Here is an 18,690-nt window from a genome sequence, read left to right as displayed (position 1 = left end):
AATCAATCAATCAATCATATCATCAAAAAAACACCACTTACCAATAGTCTACATCCACGCCCTAAAATATAACCACACTTGCTTCAGTCTCTCTGAATGGGACAAACACATGGAGAATTTCAATCAAACCTTTTAAAAATTAGAATATTCATAGATTGAAGAGGCCAGATGGGTACCCAGGAGGCACCACTATATAAACCTAGCACAGAAAGTAAGATAATACCACTAGTAGTTGCCTATGGCTCCCGGCAAAAACCTATCCAGTACACAAGGATCAACAGTTTATCCTGGAAGCTGATCCTCTGACTATCTAACAGCTATATAAACCTAGAAACTAACCCCTGCAGCAACCCCCAACTGCCAACTCTGTCCCTTATCTACTCAAGCAACACCACCACAGGAGCCAGCAACAACATAAGCCATACAGTCAAGAGCTAAAACTTTGTGCAGAGAAATTTTGTGGGTTATATTATTATGGCAACCCTGAGAAAGAGAAAATGAAATTTCATCTGATTCTAGAGACCCAAATCCCACTTCGCAATTAAATAATAATAATTTTAAAAGCAAAAAGTAAGAGCCTTTTAAACTTTGCTTTGTTTTTCATTATGCAGCTTGCTAGTATTTTGTCATTTATGGACAATAACCCCACTGCCGGATTCTAAATCATGGTAACTACCAGAAGTTTCATGACAACCCATGATAATCCTGGTATCTGCTGTGATATGGAATGGCGTGAAAACATTTCAAAATTTCGCAAGGGAACATTTTTAGGAAGAATTTCTACATGTTTCTGTATGCATAGTTGTGACGCTATCTTGATAGACAGTAGTTTTTTGGAAGACCAACTATAATGCCTACTGGGTGGCTTCTACAGCAAAATGAGTGGAAAGAATTAATTCAGATTCTCTGTGCTCTCTCTAACCTCTTTCAGTAATCCTTTGACATCTTTATCTTTCCAAGTGTTGATTCCTCCTCAAATTCTTGTTTTGCTTGCCTTATTGTTGGTCTTCCCCCAGGGACACTTTATTTTTATTGTTCAATTCAACAATTAATTCAATTACTAGTTCACTAGAGCATTCCAGAATGCTCTGGATGGCGTTACAGGAGAATATGGTGGTAACTGTTGACCAAAATGAATGGTGGAAACGGGTTTCCTCACCACCTGGAGTCCTCTGCCCTGGCTACACATGGATTTGGCTTTCTATGGACTTCAGAAACATGAAGCAGGTTGGAAGATAACCTGAAAAACATCTGCACTGAACTTGATCAAGTACCACAGCCCATTTGGAGCCTACAAGATAGAGTCATGGCAGCAAAAAGATCTTTCTTCTTCATTTCCACTGAATCACATATAGCTACACTCTTCCATGCAATAAGGGGTTTATTATATTTCAAGATTTGTCTGACAAGGAGTGAAGAGCTTACTGCTCCTTGGACTAACAGAGCTGTTGCAGTATAGTGGTTAATGGATTGAGAAATGAATCAGAAAACCCCATATTTAAATCTCACTCTGCTATGAATTCACTAGGTGGCATTTAGGCAAGCCCTTCTCTCTTAACCCCAGCCCCCTATCCGCAATATGGGAATAATAATCGTCACTTACTTTAAACAGCTTTTAAGGACTACAACCAGATAACAGGACTAATCATACGATTATCGAAATAAAGGTAGGAGTCATGCAGCCCAGGTTTGCAGGCTGGTGAGGATTCATGCAAATCCCTCCAACCCAGCTCACTCAAATGTGGGTAACACAGATCCTGTACCTTGTTCTTTTCTGAGGTAGGACAAAAATCCCTCCTAACTTGGCAAAGAGGCACCCCCTCTTGGCAACCCCTGCTAACTTGGCAAAGAAGCACCTTTTAATGTGGTGATTCTCTTTATTTAGCAGGAGGAGAGTAACTGGCCCTATCCACCCACAGCACAGTACCTCCAGTGACTGTTGCTGGTGTCTGTTGTATGTTTCTTTTAGATTGTGAGCCCTCAGGGGACAGGGGTCCATCTTATTTATTTATTATTTCTCTGTGTAAACCGCCCCGAGCCATTTTTGGAAGGGCGGTATAGAAATAGAAATAATAATAATAATAATAATAATAATATTAATAAGAGCTGTGCTGTCCTACCTTGGTGTGTTAATTGTTGGGTGCATTTGTTATTTCTAGGAGTCCCTAGGAACAAACAGCCATATTTGTAATAGAGCACTGTGGCTACCGAATGTGCCACTCTGCACCAGCACATTCTATGGTACTTTGCTAGCAATGCCTTCAGTAGGGCTGGTCCCACCTCTTGCCCCTTCATGGCCAATCAGAGGACAGCTGATGATGCAGTGAGGGCTTCTATGCTCCTAGTAGCACAAAGCATGATGGGAAGGTTTTACAGATCCTTGGAGGACCTCCCCGCCGCCGCTCCCATTTGCACTATGGAGACTGCAACTGCCATGATTGTCTGGGAGCTGTTTGTTGCACTGTGGGAAACAGGGTAGGAGCCCTTTACCTCTCAACCACCCCCATATGATTGAGTGCAAGGCCTATATATATATCACTTTGAACATGCAAAAGCACGATATACATTCTAAATATGTTTACATTTATATTATTTACATGTTTCTTTACTGACAAAGTTGCTCAGGCACAATCCAATTTGGATGTCACTGTCTGTGAAGAATCTATACAACAGGTGTCAAAATCAACTACTTGGATCAGTTTGACTGGTTCTTCCTTAACAGACAGAGTGCTGGCACTGTGAGAGATATCATATGTAATCTGGCTCCTTGCCCCTTATGACTGAGAAAACCCAGCCAAGAAGACCTCAGAAGGCAGCTGGCCAGGATAGAGAGTAGGATTTGTCCTGTAGTAAAAGGGAAAGGTTATAGAATGTGGTAGTCAAACAGCTCCAGGTATTTCTAACAAAAATTATTATTCCACAATTGTTTTCAATCTGGATTCCAACTTGAATATATCATGGACTCAATTTTGATAGGTTTGGTGGATGATATTGACAGGGAAATTTTTCATATTGATTCTGTTAGGACTTTTGAGATTGTGGGCCAAACCACTATCATGCGTCTTGGAACATTTGGCTGCATTGTTGAGATTATCTCCAACAATGTTATCCCTTTCTCTTTGAACAGATGCAAAAAGTTACCATCAGGGATGATAGCTAGCCCCACAGGAACTGGTTTGTGAGGTTACACAGAGTTCAATGTCGACACCATTGCTATTTCAACTCTCAGCTTTGAGGTGAGCAGACTGGGGTGCCAAAAGAACAAAGGAAAAATGGAACATCCCTTGCTTTCAACAAAGAGTTAGCAACATAAACACAGAGCACCACAAGACATTGAGCCAGGAGCGTTGTATATCATCTGCCTTGGTGGTGGTGACTGGTTGGTGGCGTGGAGGAGTTGGAGCGAAACAGAAGCACCTCTTCAGTACTGGCTATTTGGAACTCTGCCAGCAAGTTGCTGGTGGAAGTTTGTCTTAAAGTTCAGGGGCCATTTCCTTTGAAAGGATCTGGGTGTGTGTGCTATGATTGCTTCTGGAGTGTGGAGAGGGCTGTATGGGAACTGGGGAGAGCAGCTCTCATTCTGGGCTTGCCCCATGTTGGAAGCCTTAATTTTAAAATCACAATTTCTACTCTAGGGAGTAGTATTTTAGGTGTGAAGATAACTTACAGATCGGAGTGTTTATTATTGGGGGGGGGGGTCATTCAGCCCAGGATTGGTGCGAGCATTCCTGTGTGTGAGTGGGTTTGCCATATAGTTGCTGCTCTTGTTCATGACTGAGGAAGTTGTGGCCTGGTATTACTGAAAGAGAGGAGCTGGGCACCCAGAGGAGCTTGGGCTGGGGAGATGTACCTGGGAAAATAGAAGAGTGGGGATGGTCTCAGGTGGTGATTTCTAGTAGGGATGTGCAAGGAACTGGCGGTTCCGCCGGTTCAAAGGTGGCAGGGATGCTGCTTTAAGAGCGAGGGAGGGTGCACTTACCCCTCCTGCCGCTTTCCGCCCACCAGCATCCTTCAGTAAGACAGCTGATCGGGGCGGCACCGTACCTCCCTGCCGCCCCGTTGCCCCCGTTGGATGGAAGTCCTCGACGTGCCTGTGCAAGATGTGCACACACACGTGCAGGCACACACAGGACTTCCAGCCATATCTGACCAATATGGACAAAGTGGTGGCAAGGAGGTACGCTGCAGCCCCGATCAGCTATCTTACTGAAGGATGCCAGTGGGGTAAAGCAGGAGGAGGAGTAAGACACCTTCCCCCACTCTTAAAGTGGCACCCCCACCGTCTTCAAACTGCCCCGCCTCAGTTCTATGCACATCCCTAATTTCTAGGGATGTGCACAAATCAATTTTTGCAATTCGATTTGAAGTTGAGTCAAATCAGCCAGATTCAATTCAAACTCAAACCTGCAAACTCAAAACATCAGATTCTATTTGAGTTGGATTAGATTTGATTGGAATTCAAATCAATTTAATCCATGGCTAAAGGTCCAGGGGGCACGAAAGTGGGGTGGTGGGTAGAGCCCCATGGGTGCCACCTACCATCTAAATGTCAAGGTGGAGTGATGCTCTAGTGATTTTTAATGATGTTTTTAGTGATTTTGTATATTTCCACTATAAAGAATAATGAGGATTCAAAGCAGCCCTAACCCAGCTTTCATTTTTTTTTAAAAAAAAGCTAAGCTCTAGTCCTTGTAGCAGCTTATTATCTTGAGAGACATTACCATCCACACTGAGGCTCCCCTTTTAGGAGCAGCTCAGGATTTCATGGCCTCCATGGGCCTATCTCAATAGGTATCACGCCCTACCCAAGTGGCAAGACATACTCTGGATCTGGTTTTTGCTGACCAAGGAATAAATAATCCGGAGGTGAGGAAGTTTGAGATAACGCCCTTGTAATGGACAGATCATCATCTGGTAGGGTTTAGTTTGACTTCTCCGTCTACCTTCTGCAGGGTTCTTGGACCAGTTGGAATGGTCTACCCCCCAAGGCTCATAGATCCGCTCAGTTTCCAGACAGCCCTCGGAGAGCCCATTTTAGGGACTACTCTGTCGGGGGGGGGGGAGCGACGGCAAATAAACACCTTTTCTACACCTCCATTATATATGCTCAGTGCAGACCAGCAGAGCTGTTCTGTGTGGCAAAGTCATTGCAAAGGCAGCCAAACATCCCCCCCCCCCCCAGGTAATGGAGAAAGAACCATGTACAGCCCATTATGATCAGTTTTCATGTTACTTTGCAGATAGTCACTCGCAACTCTGCTGATTTGGACTCCAGGGTTTCGGCCGTTCCAGCAGATGTGCCTCGAGTACCATCTGGTCCTATTATGTTGGATTATTTTCAGTTAGTGCAGCCTGAGGATGTGGACAAGATCCTGGGCAGTGTGTGGGCAACATCGTGTACTCTTGACCCTTGCCCTTCATGGTTAATAAAATCCAGCAGGGATGGTACAGGCAGATGGTTGGAGGCTATAATCAATGCTTCATTAAGAGAAGGCAAGATACCACCATGCCTCAAGGAGGCAATGGTAAGACCATTTTCCCTTGTTCCCTCCAACCTGGACAACTATAGACCTGTTTCTAACCTTCCCTTTTTGAGCTTGGTGATGAAGCATGTGGTGAAATCCCAGCTGCAGAGAGTTTTGGATGATATGGATTAAGAACATAGGAAGCTGCCGTATACTGAGTCAGACCATTGGTCTATCTAGCTCAGTATTGTCTTCACAGACTGGCAGCAGCTTCTCCAAGGTTGCAGGCAGGAATCTCTCTCAGCCCTATCTTGGAGAAACCAGGGAGGGAACTTGAAACCTTCTGCTCTTTCCAGAGCGGCCCCATCCCATAAGGGGAGTATCTGCAGTGCTGACACTTCTAGTCTCCCATTCATATGTAACCAACCAGGGCAGATCCTGCTTAGCTAAGGGGAGAAGTCATGCTTGCTGCCACAAGACCAGCTCTCCTTAGACCCCTATCTAGACCCCTTTCAATCTGGCTTCCATCCTAGATATATGACTAAAACTGCCTTGGTTGCTCTAGTGAATAACCTAAGCCGGGAGCTTGACAGGGTGAGTATGTCCCTGTTGGTTCTGCTGGACCTCTCTGCGACGTTAAATACCATCAACCATGGTATCCTTTTGGACTGCCTCTCGAGTATAAGAATTGGAGGTACTGATTTGGAGCAACTTCGGTCCTTTCTTGCAAGAAGGATCCAGAGGGGGACTAGGGTTTGGCTCCTTGGCCATTGTCCCCCATGCTGTTTAAAATCTACATGAAACAACTGGGAGAGGTCATCCAGGGGCTTGAACTGAATTGTCAGCAACATGCAGATGACGCTCAGCTCTATCTCTCCTTATCACCTGATCCTAGGGAGGCAGTGGATGTCTTGAGTCGGAGGCTGGAGGCAGTGATGGGTTGGATGTGGGCTAATAAACTGAGATTGAATCTGGGCAAGATGGAAGTGCTGTTTGTCAGTAGGAGAGTCGATTGAGATGAGGGGATTTGACCAGTTCTGAGTGGGGTTGCACTCCCCTTAAAAGAGCAGGTGTACAGCTTGGGAGTATTGCTGGACCTGGATCTGCTTTTGGAAGCTCAGGTGGAAGCAGTGGCCAGGGGTGCCTTTGCACAGCTTTGGCTAATGCACCAGCTGCATCCCTTTCTCAAGAAGACAGATCTGGCCACAGTTATCCACGCTTTAGTCACATCACGGCTGGATTACTATTAACACCTTCTACATGGGGCTGTCCTTGAATAATATTCAGAAACTGCAGCTAGTGCAAAATGTTGCAGCTAGGATTTTATCTGGAATCATATTACATCCATTTTGAAACAGCTACGTTGCCTGCCAATTTGTTTCTGGGTCCAATTCAAGGTGCTGGTTTTGACCTTTAAAGCCCTTACAAGTTTGGGCCCTGGATACTGAGGAACCGCCTACTCCCAAGGCTTTCTGCCCGCTTGACAAGGTCATCGGAGGGGGTTCTGTTCCACGTGCCAACAGTGAGGGAGGCTTGGCTGTCATGCATGTGGGACCAGGCTTTCTCAGTTATTGCCCCCAGACTTTGGATGCTATCCCAGTGGGCATCCACGCCTAAGTCTCTATCACAGTTTTTAGTGTTTGTCTCAGTTGGCCTCCGAGACAGGCTAGGATTCTGTTAGCGCACCAACCACCCTGCTGCACTTCAGGTGCAGCGGGGAAGTAACCTGCCTAGGAAGCAAGAGGTTGCTGGTTCAAATCCCTGCTGGTATGTTTCCCAGACTATTGGAAACACCTATATCGGGCAGCAGCAATATAGGAAGATACTGAAAGGCATCATATCAGACTGCATGGGAGATGGCAATGGTAAACCCCTCCTGTATTATACCAAAGAAAATCACATGGCTCTGTGGTCGCCAGGAATCAACACAAACTCGACAGCACAACTTTATTTTACTTACCTGGGCTGGAAGGGGTGAAATCAAATGAAATGTTGGCTTTTCACCCAGGCTTTTATATGAGTTTTGTTTTTATTGCTGCTGCTCTGTATTTTATGGTTTCATTGTGTATGTTTTTTAAAGTTTTAATTTGATTTGTATTTTTATTATGTAACTCTGTTTTGTAAATTGCCTTGAGAATGTTTTAATGAAAGGACATATAAAAATCTAACATAAATAAGTAAATTTAATACCTATAACACATCATTGAGTGAGATCATCTGATGCCCCAGGACTGGTTGTAATTTATGCACTGAGGACACACAACACTACAGTTCATTATCTAAGCACCAAAAAGCTGCGATTTCTGTCCTGAACCAGGGTTTGGAGGTTCAGGTTGAGTTGATGATGGCAAACAGATTAATGCGAAGTCCAGATAAAACAGAAATGATACTGATGAGGAATTACTGGATCCTGGAGGAGATTAATTTATCTATGATAAATGTAGTCTATCTGATCAGATCATGCATCCTGGAGTGATGCATGACTCCATACTGCTTCTTTAGAAGCGAGGAATACTTTTTATATTCAACATGTTGCTTAGGTTCCTTCTAGACTGAGAAAAGCTTGCAATCCTGATCCATGTTTTTCTAACCTCCAGTCTTAAGTTCTTCAATACATTTTACATGGGGCTGCCTTTGAAGATAATTCAAACGCTTTATTGAGTAAAATACTGCTGCCCATCTTTTAACACAAGAAGGCATGAACATATTCAACCAATATTGCACTTACTACTAGTGTGTTTCTGGGTCCAATTCTAGGTACTGGTTTTGACATATAAAGTCCTGTAAGCCTGGGAACAGAGCATCTACCTCTCCCTGTGTCAGTCCATGTGTACACTGTAGACATTATCAATACCCGTTCAATATGCCTCCCTTGATGGTTTAGAATAGGGACATAAACAAAGCAAGGCTTTTTCTGCAGTAGCACCTAAACTTTAGTCTGATCTGCCTTCAGATGCGAGGACAAGTCCATTTCAAAATGCTTGCAGTCGGAAATCGCAATACTGATTTCTGGGGATGGGGTGGGCAGATATTTGATTTAGTAGTTCGAGGTTTGTTGTGACTCATAAATATTTTAAATAATAACTAAAATTACCAATTTACATTGGTTTTACTTGAATTCATATTCCTTTTTATTCTCTTCATCCTTCCACTTTTTAAAGAAAGCCTTTTAGAGCTTCTATGATGTTAACCACACTAACACCTTCTTAAGATTTGACAGTACCTTCCCTAGCATGCAATGTACATTCTATCCAAGGACCCATTACTGTGGTTTTAAATACTCTCCAAGTGTCCTGAAGATATTTGTTCCTTTTGACTCTCCCTTTCAACTTCTTCTTAATTAAACCCTTTATTTTTAGAAGCTTCCTCTTCAGAAGTAAATTGTGACTGTGTTGGGTTTTCAGCACAACATTCCATTGACATCTCACTCCAGATTCTGGGCACCACTCAAGATTAAGATCAAGATCTCTTCTAGTCAGTTCCAAACAGAAACTGAAAAATAAGTACTGTATTGGTGCAAGAATCCTTTAATTGTAAATATAAGGCTTTAATCTCAATCACAAATCAAAAGGGCATAAGTTACAGGACATAATTTTACTTCTCTGTGAACTAATATCCCAGGTCACTAAAAAATTCAATAAAGATGTATAAATACTTCCATAGGATATTCAAACTTACCTGTCCTTGCTGGGGTGCTAAAAAATTAACAACTTCCTTGACCATAACTGGTATATGTAGCTGATGACAGTCTTCATTTGTATCGTGTGGCCTTTCATTGCCATGCAAATTCAATGATTTTTCTTCAGCGCCACATGTACTTGCTAATGAAGAGTGTATGTTTCTGACCCATATATCTAAGCCATTTGGACTAGATTTATTTAAACAGTGAAAAAGGAATCGGTTGCAGATTTTGTATGAATATAGATGCTGTTGCATGTTGTAGATAAATCAACCTGAAAAAACATATCAGAAGTCAAAATTAACATTTTCAGCATGACGTTGGAAAGAACTATAAGAAAAGCAATAGTAGCTCATTTTATAAACTGCCACAGAAATAAGTTAATGCTGGTAAATACTGCAGGATGCTGTTAAACATATGCCACTAAAGATGCTGTCAACTTTGCTAATACGGCTAATTACTTCCAAGTATTTAGACAGAATACGCATAATTTCACTAATCACTAGAAATTTCAACTGTCTCCAACCATTTGTTAAACAAATTTCAACTGTCTCCAAACATTAAACAAAATTACTGAAGAGGAAATCATATGGACATCTAAGGATCATGAAAAACTAGATTTAGAGTGGGGCCTCCACACTCCTAGGAACGCAAAAAGAATCAAACACATTTGGGTCAGCATTATACAGCAGACAAAACTTGAGACTTGGATGCTAAAAATCCAGCTTCAAATTCATAATACGCCAAAACAACAACAAAACTACCTGGATAGCCTTTAGCAAATTATAGTCTCTTCCCTATCCTACCTCGCAGGATGCACACACAATGAAAGGATGCACACACAATATTACAACAATATATGTGTACAGGATAAGGGCTTCGCTGAAGGCAGGCATTACTGTGAAGCACTATGTCTTACCAGAGAAAAATGGTACACGCTTTAGCCACAATCTTACAATAATTTATGTTCATGTGCAACTCAACTGCCATTTAAGCTGTTAAACCCTTTGATTCCCACATACATCATATCCAATAAATGTGGTTGTTCTGCTAGGAATGAGGCACAATTAACTATAAATCACTGATTTTATTTTAAAAGGTTTTCCTAGTTACAATGTGTATACAATGACAATTATAACTATAAGTAGAACTGGCTATTTCCCAAACGACAATTTGGACCATTCCAGATGAGCATAGTTTTCTGGTGCAATAAATTCACAGCTACTACTCATTTGTTGCTGGGGACTCAATCATCTTCCCTCAAATAGCATGCCTGTTGCATAATTATATTTTCCCAGCACTCAAATGACATTATTTTCTCCCAGTTAGCACATTCATCATGACTGAGACTGCCATGTGGAATATAGTCACCACTGGCACTGGACTGTTGCTAGAATAAATACCACATTCAGAGAAGAGTGTAGACTTTATTACTGTATGAGAAGGTCACTTGAGAAAACAAAGATGTAGCTAATTCAAATGCTTTCTCTCCCTGCCCACAAAAGAAAAGAAAGAATGGAAAGGTATTAGTAGAAATAAACCATTATGGTCATAATCCAACAAACAGTTAAACTTAATTTAACTGGGCTTAAATTTCAATGGGCTTAAGCACAATTAACTCTAGCAGACAGTGCCCCATGATGTCCCCGACCTATGATCCAGTATAGCTAATGTTTCCTTGGTGCATGGGTAAACATGCTAACATTTAAAAAAGAGGAAATAAATATAAATATATTGGCCATAAAAAAAATGCCAAATGCAAATTAAACAAGGCCAGAGAAGAGATATATTTAAATGTATAGCCTGCCGGACCTCAAAGGGGCACATTTAGCACATATGTCTGCTTTGGTGCACATGACATTTGCAGGGGGCAAAAAAGTTAAAATAAAGAGGAATAGCAGAATGGCCAGGAGGAGGCTGTGGAGAGCAGGGAAACTAAGTGAAGGCTACTCAAAAGAAAACGGTGTAGCAACCCAGTGACCGGAAATGAGCAGTAAGGTATGGTTTAGCTGGCCTTGATGATGGGAACAGATGGATTGCCCACACTTTTGCTTCAGGTGTTCACCAAATACTGGGGAAGCATTTCACCCCATCACGTGATCAACACACTGCCAAGTTTCTCTTGTTGACATTCTTCAGCAACAACGTCAAGCCCTGCAGCATTCAGTGTGCCTCTCATCATCTATGCAGCTTGTATGGACCCCCCCCCCGCCCTTGTGCTCTACCGTGGTCCCTTTGCTTTCCAAGGCTGTCAAATGCATGTAATACTTAAGTTCCACACACTCCATTTAAAAAAAAAAAGCCTAATAAAAGGGGAATTGTATTGTTCGTTTCCCTTCAGGTCAATTTTGGTGCATTCATTTGTTCTTCTACAGCTCCCTCCTCATTATTTTTCAACTAGCCTTTTGTTTTATAACTGTTCTTAGCTCCGGAACAGCAGAACCTGTGGAGGAGGATAAATGTCCAACGTTACCCACTGGAGGTAGAGGAGAAAGGGAGGGGGGAGAATATCTGACCACCACCTCCACCTCCACTTCCTTAGCAACAGGACTCCTCGTGGGTGGGGGCAGGACAAGCGAATTTATTGTGGGTTTAGAAAGACTTTCAGAGTTTGTGCATCCGGACCTGATCAGACGTTCCTCCCCGACAGCTTGCTCGCCCACCCCCATCCCGGCGCTTGGGGACACTCGCTCTAAGGCAGTACTCACAGCGCTCGATGAGGCCGCTACCCGCTGCGTTCCTCGTTGGAGAGCCTGCAGCAGCACGAGGGCTGCCAATGGGCTTCCTCCCTGCAACAAAGCATCACTGCCTTCAGTTCCGCTTAGGAGTCTAACGCCTCCTTCCCAAAAAAGGCAGCAGCCTAATAAGGGTGTTCCCCGCCACCGTGAGCAGAGCAAGGCTACCCGCGGTGCCTGCCCAGCGCCACGAATAAAGAGCTCACCCGCCCGCCACCCTTCTCGACACATACGATGATGCTAGTCAACTTGAAATCTCTCTGGCAACATGCCAATCTCGGGATGTAAAGCTGCAGTCATACGCACACTTTGTTTCGAATAAGCCCACTGGACTCAGAGAGACTTGACAATGTTTACTCAGAAGTATCATGCGACACACGTTCTTCAAGTACACGGAAATAATTCCGCCCCACTTATCCCCTTTCTCCCCTATTTACATAACTCCCATCCTCCACTTCAGAAGGAAACTTCTTCCCCGCCCCCCCCACACCCCCGTTTAACCTTTCTCGTCTTTCCAGCACGAAGGTTGAAAGATCGAAACCAAAATAGTTTTAAAAGGAACATTATCAGCAGCGCGGTGTTGCCTGTTTTAGAGGACAAAGATTAAGCTGAATATAAAATGACACATTTGTTCTACGGATGTTGTGGTGTGCTAAAATGGGGGACAATTTTTCTATGGGCAAGCGTCTTTGTGAATTATGTTCTGTTATGTATCAAGAAAGGGTAGGAATTGCAATCAGTATAAACGTCACATAACCTTCTGCAGCCCACACAATCCTGGTAGGAATAGACATACAAATGTATTTGCCAGGGACCCGTCTGTGTATGTTCTTCTTCCCCAATACACACAGATAATTTGCCATCTGCAAGTGTTGTGAGCCCATCGGCAGAAACACTTCTCAAGAGTTTGTTTCTTCTCAATCGTATGTATCTTCTCAAAGAGACCACGCGCAAGTTCTTCCGCTATCTGGCTCCAGAAATACAAACTATTAAGAATGGAAGTTACTGTTTGTAAACGTTAGTCTTCTACTCAAACACACAGCACACACAGCCAAATCGAGATCCCTCCCGTGTATTAATTCTTTTTCTGCCCCTCCCCAGTTACACACGCCCAAAACTGCTTAGAGTTAACTGTACTTTATGGAATACTTTTAAGAATTAAAAAACTACGAGCTTTCCTTTTCCTGATCCCGTTTACTGCTTCAGCGCCGGCGAGGACTATCCTGGGGGAGCGGGGGAGGTGCAGGGCCCTGGCAGCGAGGAGATTCCTGTCTGGAATCTGGCTCCAGCTACCTCTAGCCTCTAACTCAGCCGGGGCCGGCCCTAAGCCTTGGGGTCCAACTTAGCAGCAAGTAGGAAGACAGCTGCTGCAACAGGCAAGTACCACGCTCTGGGCAGGCGAGGGGGCGGGGAGAGAAATATCCTCGCCGCCACTACTAGTTCCCGCCTGCGGCGGCAGCTACCTCCGACAGCAAGCCCGCCCTTCTGTCGTGGGCTCTGGTTTGCCGAGAACAGCAGCAGCCAATGCAACAGGCAAGACCCGAGCTCTGGAGGTGGAGGAAAATATCCATGTCACCAGAGACCCTCCTATTCTGCAAGCCTCGTGGCACATTCTGGTTTGATTGATTAGAATTTAGAAAGCCATTAGTAGGGTCTGGCCGAGTTGGAGTGTAGCTACTGCAACAAGCGGGGACTGCACTCTGTACAGTGCCTGTGGGATAGATCTGTGCCATATCTGCTGCAGCTCCCGTCCACCGCTGCAATCGCCCACTTAGTTTTGCTGAGAAGAGCGTGTTGTGGGGCCCAGCAGAGTTGGAGGGCAGCTGCTGCAACAGATGGAAACTGCGCTCCATGTTGCCAGTGGCAAGAAATCTCCACACTGCCGCTGGTGGAGCACAGCAGCCGCCCTCCAATTTAGCCAGCCCTATGGCGCACACTGGTTTGCTAAGCATAATGCAACGCAGCTGCCACAGGCGGCAGCCACACTCTGGGCCGGCAGTGGTGGGAAATCTTCCCACTGCTGCTGGCGGAGCACAGCTCCCGCCCACTGCAGCAGCTGCCCTCCAACTCCAGCCCCGCAGCATACTTGCACTGTGGGCAGGGAGATCTCAGCCTGGAACCGACCCGTCACTCACCCCTAAAGACGGCACTGAGAATAATAATTCCTCAAAGCAGTTCCATGAGTTATACAGCTACATTATTCTTCCGCGCATAGTGAAAAAGCAGTTGGGGGGAAGCGATTTTCATCTGAAAAACGGCTCGGGGGCGAGGTGGGAAGGTACACTGCTCCGCACAGTGTGTATTCTATTTCGCAATCGTATTTTCCCACGGTTTTCATTTTAAAGCAAGCAAGCTATCCGGAGACTGTTAAGCGCGTCTGCCATGTACCACTGAAGCTTGGCCCTAGAGCACCAGCAGAGTCCAATCACGCAACAGCAAGGACGTGCGTTTTTAAGAGCAGCACAGAATCCAAAGTCTCTACAACATGTTGTTCACGTTACTTTGTTGTAGGACAGCCACGCTTTTTAGTTACGGAAAAATAAACTTCGGCAAGTAAAGGTCCAGAGAACTGACAAGTACCTCAACTCATCGTTGAAATAAAGTTTAAATTCAAGACACCCACGCCTACATCGCGACGCCCATCCCACGCATGCTTTGACGTCAGGGAGGCATGCAGAATCAGATTGGCGGCGTTCTAAGCAAGTCACGTTGCAATCCTATGCGTTCTACTTGGAGTAAATCCCATTGAATTCATTGAGAGTCACTTTTCAGTAATTGTGTTTAGAACTGTGCTATAAAGTATGCAGTTCGAACGAATTAAACAACATATATAATTGGTTCTGTGCGACAGCCAAATTCATAGCCTCTGTCGTTCCAGTCTACAATCTAAAGATTAAGGGATACTTGTGAATAGGAATATGAACTATGACAACGCAATGTTGCTTCATTCAACTTTTTAGATATGCTCTATTCGCCTCCCACCAAAATGCCCCGTTTCTTTAGTCTTTCTTGAATTCTAGCAAGCTATTTTCCGTCTTCGTCTCAAAAGAAAAACAGCCAAAAGTCTGTCTGTCCCTCTGAATGCATAAATCTCCTTTCTGAGCCACTCTCATTTTTCATTTATTCCCTGCCGACACTGGCCCTATGTTTACGTACAAACCCCAACAAAACCGCAGAGCTTCTCCCATTCATTTTTCGCTAAGCCAATTCCTAGGCGAACGCAGGAGACGGGTCCTCGTTTAGATCAAAATACTTTTCGTAGCTCATCACTGGTGTGGTCGCGCGTCTGACGTTTTACAGTCGTAAACCAATCAGAAGCCTTGGGAAGATAAGCCGCTTGTGTTTGAATTTGGTGGCTGGCTGAGCCGAGGGAGCTTGGTGGCGGAGCATGGCTTGCAAAGCGGGGAGGGTTGGCAATAAATAAAGAAGGTCCCGATGCCCGGGTGAGTGATTATATGTATCTTTGCTATGGAGTAAAGCTCTACTGAATTCAGTGGGGTAAAAGGAGTCCGCATTCCACTCTAGCATATGCAGGGGAGCTCGGGTGTATTTAGCTCGTAAAGCTGCTAAATTCCGGGGCGGGGTTGGGGGGGAATTGTTGAACTGCTTATAGCTTGGCTATTGGAGAAGATCTTTTACGTTTTCCTACATTGCAGCCGCCGCGAGGAATCTTGATGGCTGGATTTCATTGCTTGTTGATATGCGCACGTTTCTTCAATTTCTGTTTATTGACTTCCGTGCAGGACAAGGAAGTTTGGAAGGCTTCCCTCAAAGAGTATTTAGGCGACAACCCTATGCAAATTTATTGAGGAATAGCTCCTATTGAACTGAATGAGACTGCCGTTAAAACATGCGATCTGGTTGCAATCTAAAAGTACAAGTATAAGGAGTAAAGTCTTCTTGAGCTCAGTGACTCCTGCTTGAGTAAACTTGCTTAGGATTACGTTGTATGATCGTAGCCAAGTAGTCTCAGCAATATACATTTGAACACGAAGACAAGAATTGTTACTGTCTTGTCTGTGATAAGGTGGTTTGTGTAGCAAGCTGGCATTCCAAGGAAACGCTAGAACAATGAAGTCTAGAAGACCTCATTCCTCTGACCGGATTGAGTTGTTCCCATTGACAGGGTGATGTATGCTAAAAATGCTGCCTGGACCATGTGTGTAATAAAGCAGCCATTCAGTGTTTAAAAGTTAGACGGTTGCTATGTCATATAGAAAACCACATTTTTTTACAAGATGTGATGCTAGAGTGGATGGGTGGGTTAGGACATTGCAAGGATGGACAGTATTTGGAGCTGTGATAAGAGCTTACTCTGTTAAGAAGTTAGGGGTGTATGTGTGTATTTTAGAGCCCACCCCTCAGAAATAGTAACAATTGCCTATTCATGCTGAAACTTGGTTGCAAAAAATCGTCAGAATTCTGCTCTCCAGTTGAAGTATTAAGATGTACTACTTTAAACATCAAAATATTAGCAGTTGTTGTGGTGTGATATAACTAGGCAGGTTAGGGTGTTTGACTTTACAATATGAGCAAATATAATACAATATATAAATATAATACAAAATATAAATAAAACATTATACAAAATATAAGCAGAAGTGTAATGTAGTCAATAGAGTATCAGATGGATTGAGGAGACTTGAGTTCAAATCTCTACTCAGATATGAAAATCACTGGGTGACTCTGGGCAGTTATCCCTCAACTTTAAACATTTTACAGTGGTTTTTGTGAGTGTTTTGTTTTGTTTTGTTTTGTTTTGTTTTTTAAAGGATAAACCCCTATGTATGCTGCTCTGAATTCCTTGAAAGGAATTATTACAAATGTTATAAGCCATTCTTCTCAGTGGGGTTCAAAGACCAAAGCCAAACTGTAATTCTATTCTGGAAAGAAATTTTGAGATCCAGAACTGGAAAAATATAACAGTTTCTTAGGTACTGTCTTCCATCTGCAGAAGAATGATAATCAAATGTTTAGAAACCAACTGCTTCAAGCTAAACACATACAAGTATTTTTGAAGGATCAGCATTAAATTGTTAGATGCTTTGGATATTTCTAATTCTTTTAATGTTTGGGAAATCTAGCATATTTCAGGATGCAATCTTACTACAAAGATGCATCAGTGTTCAGAGATCAAAGTAGAGTTGGGATGCTAGAGTTGGTCAAATATTCCAGGAAGCCAAGAATGAGTTTATATAGGTGGCAGCCTACCTTTTAGTATTATTTAATTGATATAGCTTAAGAGTTAAGGCAAGAAGGACTACTTCCAGTCCTTGTAGGAGTAATGTATGCATGCACACACACAAACACAACCTAAGACCAAGCACCTGCTGCCTTGACTAAGATGATAATCACAAACTAACTTTTGTTTTACATAGTTTAATTTTATTTGAAATTAAATTTACAACCACTGAACTATTCCTGAGATCTCAAATGGTGAATAAGCCTGTTTATTAAATATTTTGACATATATATTTGCAAAGCATAGTCCTCTATAAAGTATATAAACAATAATTTATAATAATATATAATTTAGTTTCATTGTTTCATAATTGTTAAGTAACTTGGACTTTTGTTAAATATATATTATTCAGTAGCAGCAAAGATATACCAAAAAAGAGATCCAGTCTCTTCATATGTATCAATATAAAACCATAAATACCTTAAACAAATATCTAATACAGTCTCGCATGTCTATAGATAATTAGATGTTCAGAGCCAAGTTCAAAATTCTACTTCAAAATTCTATTAATACTTTTAAGTGTTTTAAATATTCTCAATAATTACATGCCCAGCCTCTCAAAAGCATATATATTTCTCTCTATTTCTGATTAGCAATCAGAAAAATATGTATATACATTGACATTTCTCTGACAGTCACTGCTCCCGTATTTAATAAGACTGCTGTCTTACACTAAAATTTGCTTCTGTTCAGCTTCCATATCATATTTAAATAACCTCAGTTTTAATAGGTGTGCAATTTTGCCAAATTAATGATCCAATCTTTAAATGTGGGCTGCTTAGCATTCTTCCAGTACTTAGCAATTTCTAGTTTAAGTGCTGTGAGTTAATTAGATACTAATATCTTATGCTTTGGGCCGGGGGCATGAAAAACACCTATTAGCATGGATTTATACTCCTTGCATAACCTGTTATCCTATTGATAGATGGATTTCATGCCAAAACCTGAATCAAGAAGCATAGCCACCACATATTTATAAATCCCATTCATGGCATACGTGTTTCTTTGATACATTTCTACTAAATCCAAGTTATAAATACTTGGTTGTAGGACCATCAACACACCAGTCAGCCAATTTACTAAATATTTTTGATTATTCAAATAATAAAACTCAAGAGTTAAACTTGTTTCATGGATGCTTGTTGTTTTCTTGTGTCAGGAGGAACTCCATTTATTTTGTATGACACATACTTGACAGATAATTTAACTGCTCTTCATGATGTCTGCTGCTGTCCAAGAAGATGTCTGCAATCATGTGAAGGTAGTGGTTCGTGTCCGTCCAGAGAGTCAAAAAGAACGAGAGCGCAACTTCAGCAAAGTGCTTCAGGTTGTCGATAAGCATATGTTGGTTTTTGATCCCAAAGTGGAGGAAGTCAGTTTCTTTCATGGAAAGAAACTTCCATATCGGGATCTTAACAAAAGACAGAACAAGGATCTCAAATTCATGTTTGATGCTGTATTTGATGAAAATGCTTCACAGCTGGAGGTTTTTGAGTGCACTACGAAAATAGTTTTGGATGGCTTTTTAAATGGATATAATTGCACAGGTAATCTTTCTTAATCTTTGTG

At 42.6% G+C, this 18,690-nt stretch overlaps 2 protein-coding genes across 14 annotated transcripts in view; one reads left to right on the top strand and one right to left on the bottom strand.

Annotated features, from left to right (window-relative positions):
- METTL15 (methyltransferase like 15) overlaps positions 1–15,166 on the bottom strand; it is a 185,818-nt gene extending 170,652 nt beyond the window's left edge. For 4 of the 11 annotated variants that reach the window (XR_008312929.1, XR_008312928.1, XR_008312927.1 and 1 more), the window contains exons 1-2: positions 11,853–12,315; positions 9,144–9,418 (exon numbers count right to left, since the gene is read on the bottom strand). Coding sequence is in view for 8 of the 11 variants with exons in the window: in XM_053282842.1 (XP_053138817.1) it covers positions 9,144–9,401 (258 nt within the window). In the remaining 3 variants the exon portion in view is untranslated. The other 7 variants (XM_053282836.1, XM_053282837.1, XM_053282839.1 and 4 more) reach the window with 7 other exon arrangements.
- KIF18A (kinesin family member 18A) overlaps positions 15,147–18,690 on the top strand; it is a 74,073-nt gene continuing 70,529 nt past the window's right edge. The window contains exons 1-2 of one of the 3 annotated variants that reach the window (XM_053282834.1): positions 15,147–15,322; positions 18,320–18,668. In XM_053282834.1, coding sequence (XP_053138809.1) covers positions 18,338–18,668 — 331 coding nt within the window. In that variant the 5' untranslated portion in view covers positions 15,147–15,322; positions 18,320–18,337. Of the gene's footprint in view, positions 15,323–15,706; positions 16,007–18,280; positions 18,669–18,690 lie in introns of those variants that run through there. The other 2 variants (XM_053282832.1, XM_053282833.1) reach the window with 2 other exon arrangements.

The sequence above is a fragment of the Hemicordylus capensis genome, chromosome 1 (genome assembly GCF_027244095.1).
Source record: "Hemicordylus capensis ecotype Gifberg chromosome 1, rHemCap1.1.pri, whole genome shotgun sequence".
NCBI classification, from domain to species: Eukaryota; Metazoa; Chordata; class Lepidosauria; order Squamata; family Cordylidae; genus Hemicordylus; species Hemicordylus capensis.
Note: the sequence above shows the minus strand (reverse complement) of the source record. Positions and strands in the feature narration are given on the sequence as shown.